General features: G+C 43.2%; 2 protein-coding genes across 2 annotated transcripts; both read left to right on the forward strand.

Moving 5' to 3' along the window:
- Window positions 1-212: 212 nt before the first annotated feature.
- Window positions 213-1415, forward strand: LOC138350971 (nuclear pore complex-interacting protein family member B11-like). Its single transcript, XM_069302433.1, has one exon. It carries the CDS (start codon window positions 213-215, stop codon window positions 1413-1415), a length of 1203 nt encoding a protein of 400 aa, XP_069158534.1.
- Window positions 1416-6035: 4620 nt separating this feature from the next.
- LOC138350972 (antifreeze protein Maxi-like) lies at window positions 6036-10821 on the forward strand. The gene is made up of 2 exons (XM_069302434.1): window positions 6036-6088; window positions 10365-10821. The coding sequence occupies exons 1-2, from the start codon at window positions 6036-6038 to the stop codon at window positions 10819-10821; spliced, it is 510 nt and encodes a 169-aa protein (XP_069158535.1).
- The last annotated feature ends 2569 nt before the right edge of the window (window positions 10822-13390 follow it).

Here is a 13390-nt window from a genome sequence, read left to right on the forward strand (position 1 = left end):
CTACACTTCCCCCTTGTATCAACCATCAATCCCCACCCACATTACAGGCACCATCAACGATTAAGTCCCCGAGCGTCAGGTATGAAGTAGTTTCGCCAAACTAGACCAGGACGAACTTAGACAAGTCATGTCTTTAACCCAATTATACCCACACCAACTATACGCCCACACCAACCATACGCCCACACCAACCATACGCCCACACCAACTATATGCCCACACCAACCATACGCCCACACCAACCATACGCCCACACCAATCATACGCCCACACCAACCATACGCCCACACCAACCATACGCCCACACCAATCATACGCCCACACCAACCATACGCCCACACCAACCATACGCCCACACCAATCATACGCCCACACCAACCATACGCCCACACCAACTATATGCCCACACCAACTATACGCCCACACCAATCATACGCCCACACCAATCATACGCCCACACCAACCATACGCCCACATCAACCATACGGCCACACCAACCATACGCCCACACCAACCATACGCCCACACCAATCATACGCCCACACCAACCATACGCCCACACCAACTATATGCCCTCACCAACTATACGCCCACACCAACCATATGCCCACACCAACTATACGCCCACACCAACCATATGCCCACACCAACCATATGCCTACATCAACCATATGCCTACATCAACCATACGGCCACACCAACCATACGCCCACACCAACTATATGCCCACACCAACTATACGCCCACACCAACCATATGCCCACACCAACTATACGCCCACACCAACCATATGCCCACACCAACCATATGCCTACATCAACCATATGCCTACATCAACCATACGGCCACACCAACCATACGCCCACACCAACCATATGCACACACCAACCATATGCGCACACCAACCATATGCCTACATCAACCATACGTCCACACCAACCATATGCCCACACCAACCATACGGCCACACCAACAATATGCTCACACCAACCATATGCCTACATCAACCATACGGCCACACCAACCATACGCCCACACCAACCATACGCCCACACCAACTATATGCCCACACCAACTATACGCCCACACCAACCATATGCCCACACCAACCATATGCCCACACCAACCATATGCCTACATCAACCATACGGCCACACCAACCATATGCCCACACCAACCATATGCGCACACCAACCATATGCCCACACCAACCATATGCCTACATCAACCATACGGCCACACCAAAAATATGCCTACATCAACCATACGTCCACACCAACCATATGCCCACACCAACCATACGCCCACACCAACCATATGCGCACACCAACCATATGCCTACATCAACCACACGTCCACACCAACCATATGCCCACACCAACCATACGCTCACACCAACCATATGCCCACACTAACCACACGCCCACACCAACAATACGCCCACACCAAATACGCCCACACCAACCATGCGCCCACACCTACCATACGCCCACACCTACCATACGCCCACACCAACCATACGCCTCACCAACCATACGCCCACACCTACCATACGCCCACACCAAATATATGCCCACACGAACCATACACCCACAAAAACCATACACCCACACCAACCATACGCCCACACCAACCATACGGCCACACCAACCTTATGCCCACACCAACCATACGCCCACACCAACTGTATGCCCACACCAACCATACGCCCACACCAACCATACACCCACACCAACCATACGCCCACACCAACCATACGGCCACACCAACCTTATGCCCACACCAACCATACGCCCACACCAACTGTATGCCCACACCAACCATACGCCCACACCAACCATACACCCACACCAACCATACGCCCACACCAACCATACGGCCACACCAACCTTATGCCCACACCAACCATACGCCCACACCAACTGTATGCCCACACCAACCATACGCCCACACCAACCATACGCCCACACCAACCATACGCCCACACCAACCATACACCCACACCAACCATACGCCCACACCAACCATACGCCCACACCAACCATACACCCACACCAACCATACGCCCACACCAACCATACGCCCACACCAACTGTATGCCCACACCAACCATACGCCCACACCAACCATACGCCCACACCAACCATACGCCCACACCAACCATTTTCCCACACCAACAATACGCCCACACCAACCATACACCCACACCAACCAAGCAAGGAAAGATGAAGGGGGAAGTCGGGTAATTTTTCTACGTCAAAATATCCCCAAATATTTCAAAAATATTGCAAAAGACCCCAGCCATAGGGACGGAGGAAACCCCTAATTACTGACGAGTCAAACAGTTGCTGTTATTGAACAAACAACCTTATTTGTTTGGGTAGTGAAGCGTGGAAGTAATAAAGAATGTGTGTTAAAGGTGGGATGTAGTGGAGAAGGTAATTGGTGTGAGGTGGGAGGAGCATCCAGTGTGTGCGTGTGCGTGTGTGTGTGTGTGTGTGTGTGCGTGTGTGTGTGTGTGTGTGTGTGTGTGTGTGTGTGTGTGTGGGTGTGTGTTTACTAGTTGTGTTTTTGCGGGGGTTGAGCTTTGCTCTTTCGGCCCGCCTCTCAACTTTTTTTTTTTCCACACCACACACACACACACCCCAGGAAGCAGCCCGTGACAGCTGACTAACTCCCAGGTACCTATTTACTGCTAGGTAACAGGGGCACTTAGGGTGAAAGAAACTTTGCCCATTTGTTTCTGCCTCGTGCAGGAATCGAACCCGCGCCACAGAATTACGAGACCTGCGCGCTATCCACCAGGCTACGAGGCCCCTCCTCGTAGCCTGTGTGTGTGTGTGTGTGTGTGTGTGTGTGTGTACTCACCTATATGTACTCACCTATATGTGCTTGCAGGATCGAGCATTGACTCTTGGATCCCGCCTTTCGAGCATCGGTTGTTTACAGCAATGACTCCTGTCCCATTTCCCTATCATACCTGGTTTTAAAATTATGAATAGTATTTGCTTCCACAACCTGTTCCTGAAGTGCATTCCATTTCCCCACTACTCTCACGCTAAAAGAAAACTTCCTTACATCTCTGTGACTCATCTGAGTTTCAAGCTTCCATCCATGTCCTCTCGTTCTGTTACTATTCCGTGTGAACATTTCGTCTATGTCCACTCTGTCAATTCCTCTGAGTATCTTATACGTTCCTATCATGTCCCCCCTCTCCCTTCTTCTTTCTAGTGTCGTAAGGCACAGTTCCCTCAGGCGCTCTTCATACCCCATCCCTCGTAGCTCTGGGACGAGTCTCGTTGCAAACCTCTGAACCTTTTCCAGTTTCATTATATGCTTCTTCAGATGGGGACTCCATGATGAGGCGGCATACTCTAAGACTGGCCTTACGTAGGCAGTGTAAAGCGCCCTAAATGCCTCCTTACTTAGGTTTCTGAATGATGTTCTAACTTTTGCCAGTGTAGAGTACGCTGCTGTCGTTATCCTTTTAATATGTGCCTCAGGAGATAGATTAGGTGTTACGTCCACCCCCAGGTCTCTTTCACGCGTCGTTACAGGTAGGCTGTTCCCCTTCATTGTGTACTGTCCCTTTGGTCTCCTATCTCCTAGTCCCATTTCCATAACTTTACATTTGCTCGTGTTGAATTCTAGTAGCCATTTCTCTGACCATCTCTGCAATCTGTTCAGGTCCTCTTGGAGGATCCTGCAATCCTCATCTGTCACAACTCTTCTCATCAACTTTGCATCATCCGCAAACATCGACATGTAGGACTCTACGCCTGTAAACATGTCGTTAACATATACAAGAAATAGAATTGGTCCCAGCACCGATCCTTGTGGTACTCCACTTGTTACTGTTCGCCAGTCCGACTTCTCGCCCCTTACCGTAACTCTTTGGCTCCTTCCTGTTAGGTAGTTCCTTATCCATTCTAGGACCTTTCCCCCCACCCCCGCCTGCCTCTCTGTAAAATGTGTGTGTGTGTGTGGGTGTGTGTGTGTGTGTGTGTGTGTGTGTGTGTGTGTGTGTGTGTGTGTGTGTGTGTGTGTGTGTGTGTGGGTGTGTGTGGGTGTGACAGCAGCAGACGGCGCCCCAGCCGGCCTCGACACACTGTGGTTGACACACACAAAACAAAAGACGAACGCTTTGTTGTCTGCACGGTCGAGTGGGCGGGAGTGTAGGGCTCGGGGGGGGGGGGGGTTAGGAAGACAGAATTGAGCTCGCTTTAGGGTGAGATTTAATCAGTTTATGGCTCTCGGCAAGAGAGTTAAACTCCCCAGAGGAGGAAGGGGGAGAGACACGGGTCATCGTGTTACTTATGGTCTGGTAGCGAGTTGAGAGACGTGGGGAGGGGGGGTGTCTGTGGCGGTAGAGGGGGTGGTGGGGGGGGGGCATGGATGTGGGTTCCCTACTGTGTTGTCATGAAGCTCCAGGGGCTCTGGGGCGCCACGCGGACCACCTCAGGGCTATATGGCCCCTGTACCCCTTCCCCCCCCCCCCTCTCAACGTCCCTGGAAAAAAGTTCTGAAAACCTTTAGATATATATATATATATATATATATATATATATATATATATATATATATATATATATATATATATATATATATGTCGTACCTAGTAGCCAGATCGCACTTCTCAGCCTACTATGCAAGGCCCGATTTGCCTAATAAGCCAAGTTTTCCTGAATTAATATATTTTCTTTATTTTTTTTCTTATGAAATGATAAAGCTACCCATTTCATTATGTATGAGGTCAATTTTTTTTATTGGAGTTAAAATTAACGTAGATATATGACCGAACCTAACCAACCCTACCTAACCTAACCTAACCTATCTTTATAGGTTAGGTTAGGTTAGGTAGCCGAAAAAGTTAGGTTAGGTTAGGTTAGGTAGGTTAGGTAGTCGAAAAAACATTAATTCATGAAAACTTGGCTTATTAGGCAAATCGGGCCTTGCATAGTAGGCTGAGAAGTGCGTTCTGGCTACTAGGTACGACATATATATATATATATATATATATATATATATATATATATATATATATATATATATATATATATATATATATATATATATATATATATATATATATATATGTATGTTGTACCTAGTAGCCAGAACGCAGTTCTTGGCCTACTCTGTAAGGGGGCGGTATTCGGGTATATTAAAGTTGTTGTTCAGTGTCAACCATTATTTTTGACTAGTTGTATATGAAAAGGGCTGCAATTTTTCCAAGTTTCAGTACTGTAGCCTAAATAGTAAGAGAGATTTTTCATTTTTTTATTTTTTCAACGAATTTTACACATTTTCAAGTGTAAGTTTACAATCACACCTTTCAGATATAATCATTCTATGACACTTTTGCTGACACATTAACATATAATAAAGGATCTCTTGCAAGGGATTTTCAAAAACGTCTTTAATTTTCCTAATACAAATAGTCTAAGTTCCCCCAAAAAATTATGCAAATATATCATGTTTATTACTATTATAAAATCAATAAAGAACTCAAGATAAAAACGCTTGCTTACGATTTTAGAGACATAAAATTTACATATAATGTGTAAGTTTCATGTAAATTGCATAAAAAATGAAAGAGATATTCATTTTCGAATAACATAAACATTCAAGTAAGTAAAAAATAAAGTCTAAGGTGTTGCCCCCTGTGGCTGAGGTTGACATCAACCAATTTCCTCCAAAATTGACACCCTTACAGATAGGCATACGTGCAGTCAGGTGTATAAGTTTCATGCAAATCGCCTTATAAACAAAAGACAGATAAAATTAAAAAAAAAAATTGCCTTTTTTTTAACTAAAATTTTTGTTAATAAAACCAATTATAATTTATTTTTAATAAATTAAACTATTTATACGCTTATTAAAAAATTAAACTATAGACTCTCAGCTATTGTGATAGCTGAGAGTCATAGACATGATTTCAGTTGACATTTTTGTTTGATAATCGTTTTTGACCATTTTGGAAAATTTTTGACACATAATTCAATATTTTTTTCTCCCTTCCTATTTATGCTACGATGCTGAGTCTTGGACCAAATGAAACCCTTTTCATATACAACTTGTCAAAAAAGTTTGATTGAAATTGAACGAGTTTTCATGTATTGCATATTTTGGGAATACCGCTCCCCTTAATACCTAGTAGCCAGAACGCAGTTCTTGGCCTACTCTGTAAGACTCGATTTGCCTAATAAACCAAGTTTTCTTGAAGTTATATATTTTTCTATTTTTTTCTTATGAAATTATAAAGCTTTTCATTGCATAATATATAATTTTTTTTTATTAATTTGAGTTGAAACTAACGTAGAAATATGACCAGACCCTAACCTAACCCAACCTAACCTATCTTAACCTAACATAAACTAATATAACTAACTCAGTAATTGATATTCTTAGTATAATATTAATTCAAATAGAGCAATTGGATTTTTTTCTAAATAACGAAAATCACTCTGCCTATTAGCAAATCGTGCCTAATACGTGTCAACGTAGGTGTTGGCTAAAGTTGAAACGCAAGTGTAGTCCCACACCAACTGTCTACCATTCTTCTAGGGGTTCACCGTGATCCCGTCTGGGCGACAGACAGGCTTATCAGAGTTACAGGGCATTAGGTAACAGGAATATTCTACCCACTTCAAGTCTCCGAACCAATATAGAAGCATCAAGAGGACGTATGGGCCAATAGGCCCTATGCAGTTACTTCCATTCTTATGTTCTCATATCCAATTAATACCCATTGTTTCGTGTTTTGTCTTGTGCTTGTCAATAAGTTTGTTCACCTCACCCAAAACTGTTGTACCATATCACCGCACCCAAAAGCGAATATAAGTATGAACAAATTTGCGTGTTTACACACACAACTCTGGTTTCCCTTCAAAACGCATAAACTCTGTGTGTTTACAGGTTACAGTTGTGTGTAAACTAAAGTTTTTGAAAATGTAATAAGTTTTTAGGAAACACGTTCAGGCGTCGCGTCAGACTAGAAATAAAAATGAATTTTGGAGAATTGATTTTTCAATTACCATCGACAGTGAAAAGAAACGTAAGAAATATTGAGAAAATTCGTGTTAGAATTATTAATCTTACCTTTTCGGTCATATTTAACAACATATATATATATATATATATATATATATATATATATATATATATATATATATATATATATATATATATATATATATATATATATATATTTTTTTTTTTTTTTTTTTTTTTGAGATATATACAAGAGTTGTTACATTCTTGTACAGCCACTAGTACGCGTAGCGTTTCGGGCAAGTCCTTAATCCTATGGTCCCTGGAATACGATCCCCTGCCGCGAAGAATCGTTTTTTCATCCAAGTACACATTTTACTGTTGCGTTAAACAGAGGCTACAGTTAAGGAATTGCGCCCAGTAAATCCTCCCCGGCCAGGATACGAACCCATGACATAGCGCTCGCGGAACGCCAGGCGAGTGTCTTACCACTACACCACGGACACTGTTGTATATATATATATATATATATATATATATATATATATATATATATATATATATATATATATATATATATATATATATATATATATATATATATATATGTTGCTAATTTCACTTAGTTTTGTGTGAGTTGGTGTGTAAGATAAATATCAGAAAAGCCTTATAGAATAATTTCCATCACAGGTTGTACATATATTGAATATCGAGAATAAAAAATAGAGGATTATATGCTGCCTAAAAAAATTAAGGTGAAGTCGAGGTCACAGAGAAACAAATAAAGTGTTTACATGACCGTGTTCGAATGTTGCGTCCCGCTTTGTATTGTTAACCAGAGACGAGAATTACTGTGTAGTGGTGATAATGTCGTACTGTAGCCCTCTGGTGTTCGTTTTGGGAATTAAATATCTCCGTCGTCGAAAGCTTTCGTTTATTTTTTATTTCATATTTTATATATTCAGTAAACGTCTGTGGTTAACCTGTATGTTTTCATTAAATAAAGATCCAGGGTAAATACTTTTGTAAAAATTGGTTCGATAATATGTGGAACAAATTATTGGTAAACGTAATAATGGACTCTGGGTGGTTGGAGTGCTTGATGCGTCAAACAGTTGCGTCTATTTTTCTTCTATTCTAATTGCTACCAGCCTCGCTCCACATCCTTCCCCTGATGTCGACAATGCGCTAGAATGTCTTTCAAAACTTTGCAAGCAGCGTTCACTTAAACCATTTGACCTCAGGTTTATGGACCTGAGTTCAAAAATGGTTCCAAGAAGAAGAGCGTCTTGATGTGTCAAGGGTCACTAACATCTTGCCCGAAGCCCAGCTGTTTGTTGCTCATGGGAGCGATTATGTATTCCCAATTTCCTCGTGTTATATAAGTTGAGGATTTAAGGGCAATTCATTCCCGTGTCACCTCTTGGGTGGCTTAATCTTCATCAATCAATCAGTCAATCAGGGGCTCTGGGTAATAGGGAACAATGCACAAATTCCGTATTGGATTGAATTTTGATGGAAGGTTGTGTGTGGCCCGGGTGAATAAAGTGGCTTTCTGCTTCACAACATGAGAGGAGGTCTTAGTCTTAGTCTTGGCGCTTAATAGTGCTCCTTATTACCTCCTTTGTTGTGCTTTATTATATATATTTTTAATTATCCCTTTTCAGTGTGTGCAAAGTCTTCTCTTTAACTTTACAACTTGTTCTTTAGATTTGCCGCCCGATAAGAAGTGCATCTTGCATGGAAAGATGAGTTATTCTCTTAGAAGAATCTAAGCAGAATTTTACGAACGCCATTAACAACCTAACCTTGTGTGTTCAACGGTTATTACCAACCTAACTTATTGGACTCGATTCATAAAAATCGTCAAAATTTCGGTGCTATAGTTTTTATTAATGAGTTACGTTTTTAACGATTTGGTCGATTTTGCCAAAAATGACTCTATAATGTGGTGAGATGAGCAGCAATTGAACTGTAAGTCCCCTCAAAAGTGTTTTGTTTAAGACCTAATATTTTTTCTTCCAATGTCAGATGGAATTTGACAGAAAGAGTAAGTGCTTCATTGCCAAACGCAATCCTCTCTTTGAGCCCTCAGGAGTCATTGAAAGTTCCCAAAAGTCGTCATATCCCAACTCCTTATCCTAACATCCCAACCTCTTGCCCTCATATCCTAACTCTTTTCTCTCATACTACAACTCCTTGTCCTGATATCCGTGCTCCTTATCCTCATATCCCAACTCATTGTCCTCATATCCCAGCTCCTTGTCATATCCTAGCTCCTTATCCTCATATCCCAGCTCCTTGTCATATCCCAGCTCCTTATCCTCATACCCCAGCTCCTTATCCTCATAATGCAGCTCATTGTCCTCCTATTCCAGCTCCTTGTCCTGATATCCCAGCCCCTTGTCCTAATATTCCAGCTTCTTATCCTCATATCCCAGCTCCTTGTCCTCATATCCCTTCCACAGTTATATAATCATTCTGAATAACACTTTCCTCATGTTAACTACCTTAACCGATATCACCCCATTGGCGATATAATGATTGGTTCAGCGGGCCTCTAGGGGCGCAAAACCGGTTTTGTATTGCATCTTACGCACCGGTAAGACTTCACAAGAACCATTTGTTTATCTAGACACTGGTCTCTGTTGGTTCAGCTTGCGACAGGATGAACATCGGCTGTTCTCCCAAAACTTGGTAGAGTTTTTGAACCCCTTTTCCTAAGGGGAGGGGAGGGGGGGGGTGATGGTTCAACACAGAAGCTTTCAAGCATAATCAACACGCTAACATCTCCTACATCATAGGCTTTGCGCCTTCTTTTGATAATTACTTAATTACTCCATACACACCATGACATTCTGTGTTCACTCCTGGAATATCAACTATTGCAATATCAGCCCCCAGCTGTTGCGGATTTGATTCCATTGTCCACAATGTGACAATATCCCCCTTCCCCTCCCCCCTCCCCATTTTAGCGAACTTACAATTTACAAGTGGGTAATTTACACGTGGGTTGTTAAGGCTTGTACGCTTCCGGTTAGGTAAAAAAGAACACACATCAAATTTGACGCTTGTGAGAGCGGCCTCCCACCTCCTCTCCCACCTCCTCTCCCACCTCCCCTCCCACCATTGGACTTTACATAAATTTCCCATTCAGAGAAAAGTGCATCCAGGCCACTCGCCCACATGCTGAGAGGGGAGGGGAGGGGGAGGGGGGTGTTGAAGGGAGGGATGGGAGGGAGTTGGGATGGTGGGGAGAGGTGGTGATGGAAAGGTGGAATTTGGGGGAGGGGGGGATTGTGGGTATGGGAGGGAAGCCATAAGCGTTATTTAGCCTAAAGTATTGTGAGGGGTAAATGTTGTTGGGAAAGAGGGGGAAAAGCAGCAACAGCAGCAGTAGCACCAGTAATAGTAGCAGAAGCACCAGCAACAGTAGCAGAAGCACCAGTAGCAGCAGCAGTAGCAATAGCACCGGTAGTCACAGTAGAGGTAGCAGAAGCAACAGTAGCACAAATATCAGTAGCAGAAGCAACAGTAGCACAAGTATCAATAGCAGAAGCAACAGTAGCACAAGTATCAGTAGCAGAAGCAACAGTAGCACAAGTATCAGTAGCAGAAGCAACAGTAGCACAAGTATCAGTAGCAGAAGCAACAGTAGCACAAGTATCAGTAGCACAAGTGCTCTCAGTAACAGTATCAGTAGCACAAGTACTATCAGTAGCAGTAGCAGAAGTAGGAGTAGCACAAGTAGCAGTAGCACAAGCAGTAGTAGCACTAGTAACAGTAGCAGCAGCAGTTCCCGTTGCAGTTGGCGAATGTGATGTTTAGAATCAGAAATTCTACATTTATCCTGCTCGTACAATGTCTATTACGTCAACCTATTTTTTTTCAACGTATGTTAATTGAAACATGATCACCACGTACAACATTCTCAGAGGAATTGATAGGGTAGATAAAGACAGATTATTTAACACGGGTGGTACACGGAAAATTGAGTACCCAAGTGAGCCACTGAGATAGTAGAGAGAACTTTTTCTTTGTCAGAGGCAGACGCTATACACAGTTTTAAATATAGATATAATAGAACCCAGTAGGCTCGGGAATCTGTAAACCAGTTGATTGACGGTGTAGAGGCGGGACCAAAGAGCCGAAGCTCATTCCCCCCGCAAGCCCAATTAGGAGAGTACTCAATACGGCTATATCCAGATAGTTTAGTATTCTATAGGCTTATATCCTGATAGTACAGAGCATTCTATTGGCCTATATCCTGATAATAGAGCATTCTATAGGACTGTAACTTATATTGCGCCAGTCTATAGGACTGTAACTTATATTGCGACAGTCTATAGGACTGTATCCCTATATCGCTCCACTCTACAGCACTGTGTCCAGATAGCGCAGCATTCTGTAGGTAAATAACCAGTACATCCCTGATCCTTAAATTACAATGATATAACTTATTTAAAGGACTCTCGAATTAGTCCTCAGAAGGAGCTTCTCGGTGTTTGATATGACCGCTTTTCTAAACTGAGCAGATGAGCAAAATTATGTTAGTTTGTACTAACCAACAAACTAATATGTTAATTTGTTCAAATTAATATTAGATTTGTACTAGAATTATGTTAGTGGTAAGTGAAAAGGCAAGAAAATCACGAAAAGCGAGAAAACTGACAAAAAATTGCATATTGAATTTGTCAACAAGATTTGTCAACAAGGTTTGGAAAAAAAAAAATTAACGAAATTGGTGATGAGAATTGCCTTGTAATGTAGCCAAAACGCAATTGCGTTATTACGAAGCATAATAATACGTTATTAAAGGTCTGCGGGTATTGCATAAGGGATGATAAGAGGCTTGTGATATTGCACAGATTATTATTAGTTGGTGGGAGAGTCTTGCAGAATATGAACTCCCGCTGCAAGTTATTTTGAGGGAATATTTGGCGAAATTATGAGTGTTACAGTCTTAAAATATCAGAAAATGCTATTAGTGGTTGCTTAATAATTAGAGAGGAGGGGAGAGAGACAAGGGGAGAGGGTAGTGGCTTTAATATACAGAGGGAGAAGTTGTTGTTCTACTCGACACAACGGAAGAAGTAGCTCTACTCAACGGGAGAGAAGAAGTAGCTCTACTCAACGGGAGAGAAGAAGTAGCTCTACTCAACGGGAGAGAAGAAGTTGCTCTACTCAACGGGAGAGAAGAAGTAGCTCTACTCAACGGGAGAGAAGAAGTTGATCTACTCAACGGGAGAGAAGAAGTTGCTCTACTCAACGGGAGAGAAGAAGTTGCTCTACTCAATGGGAGAGAAGAAGTTGCTCTACTCAACGGGAGAGAAGAAGTGGCTTTACTCAACGGAAGAGAAGAAGTGGCTTTACTCAACGGAAGAGAAGAAGTGGCTTTACTCAACAGTAGAGGAGCGGTGGCTCTAATAAACAAGAGAGGAGTGGCTCTACTCAACAGGGAGGGGGGGGGGGGGAAGAGTGGCTCTTCTCAACAGGGAGGGGGGGGGGAAGAGTGGCTCTTCTCAACAAGGGAGAAAGAGTGACTCTACTCAATAGGAAGAACTGTAGATGTGTTGAAACGAATATATGGAGCTGGGATTGGTACAGCTGATAAACCTCTCCAACTATGGAAGGCATCCGTCAATCCCGTGGGGTTATGGAGTTGTGCCCTGTGAGGTTAGTTGGATGCAGAGCCTGCTGTGGCTGTGAAGTCCTACCCGAGAACGGCAGTCCCGACCGCAGCGAGCGCAGATAAACGCCGAAGCGGTTGCGTCCGTCAGTGGTCGAGACTGCTTCTGAAGTCTCTTTTCCTCAGCCTGCCTCTTCAGTTCGCCTTCTGCACTTTGCATTTCCAGGCAGATCTGTCCGCAGCTGCTGCCACTCAAGTGTTGATGTCGATGTTCAGCTGCTTGAGGTCGCGTTTACAGGCGTCATTGAAACGCAGCTGGGGTCTTCCGGTGGGTCTCTTTCCTGATGCCAGATCTCCATATAAGAGGTCCTTCGGTATGCGGTTATCTTCCATGTGTGTGACATGTCCCAGCCATCGCATGCGTCTCTGCTTCAGGAGAGTGAACATTGAAGGGACTCATGTTCTCTCGAGTATTGCGTTGTTGGTGACGTGGTCTTTCCACGTGATGTCAAGGATGCGTCTCAGGTTCCGCATGTGAAAGGTATTGAGCCGTTTCTCCTGGCGAGAGTGCAGGGTCTAGGATTTCGAGCCGTAGAGAAGTGTACTCACCACACATGCCATGTAGACTTGTGCCTTGGTGTGCACTGTCAGTTTGGCATTTTCTCAAACGCGCTTTGTGAGCCTGGCCAGTGTTGTTGCGGCCTTCATGATACGCCTGTTGAGCTCAGTGTCCAGGGAAAGGGTGTCTGAGATTGTGGAGCCCAGGTA

Source organism: Procambarus clarkii, chromosome 48, assembly GCF_040958095.1.
Source record: "Procambarus clarkii isolate CNS0578487 chromosome 48, FALCON_Pclarkii_2.0, whole genome shotgun sequence".
Taxonomy (NCBI): domain Eukaryota; kingdom Metazoa; phylum Arthropoda; class Malacostraca; order Decapoda; family Cambaridae; genus Procambarus; species Procambarus clarkii.

Coding starts and splice junctions, on each gene's coding strand:
- LOC138350971 (XM_069302433.1), top strand. CDS start 213: ATGCCCACACCAACCATACGCCCACACCAACCATACGCCCACACCAAT.
- LOC138350972 (XM_069302434.1), top strand. CDS start 6,036: ATGCTGAGTCTTGGACCAAATGAAACCCTTTTCATATACAACTTGTCA. Junction 6,089..10,364: donor ATATACAACTTGTCAAAAAA/GTTTGATTGAAA, acceptor TTGTTGGGAAAG/AGGGGGAAAAGCAGCAACAG.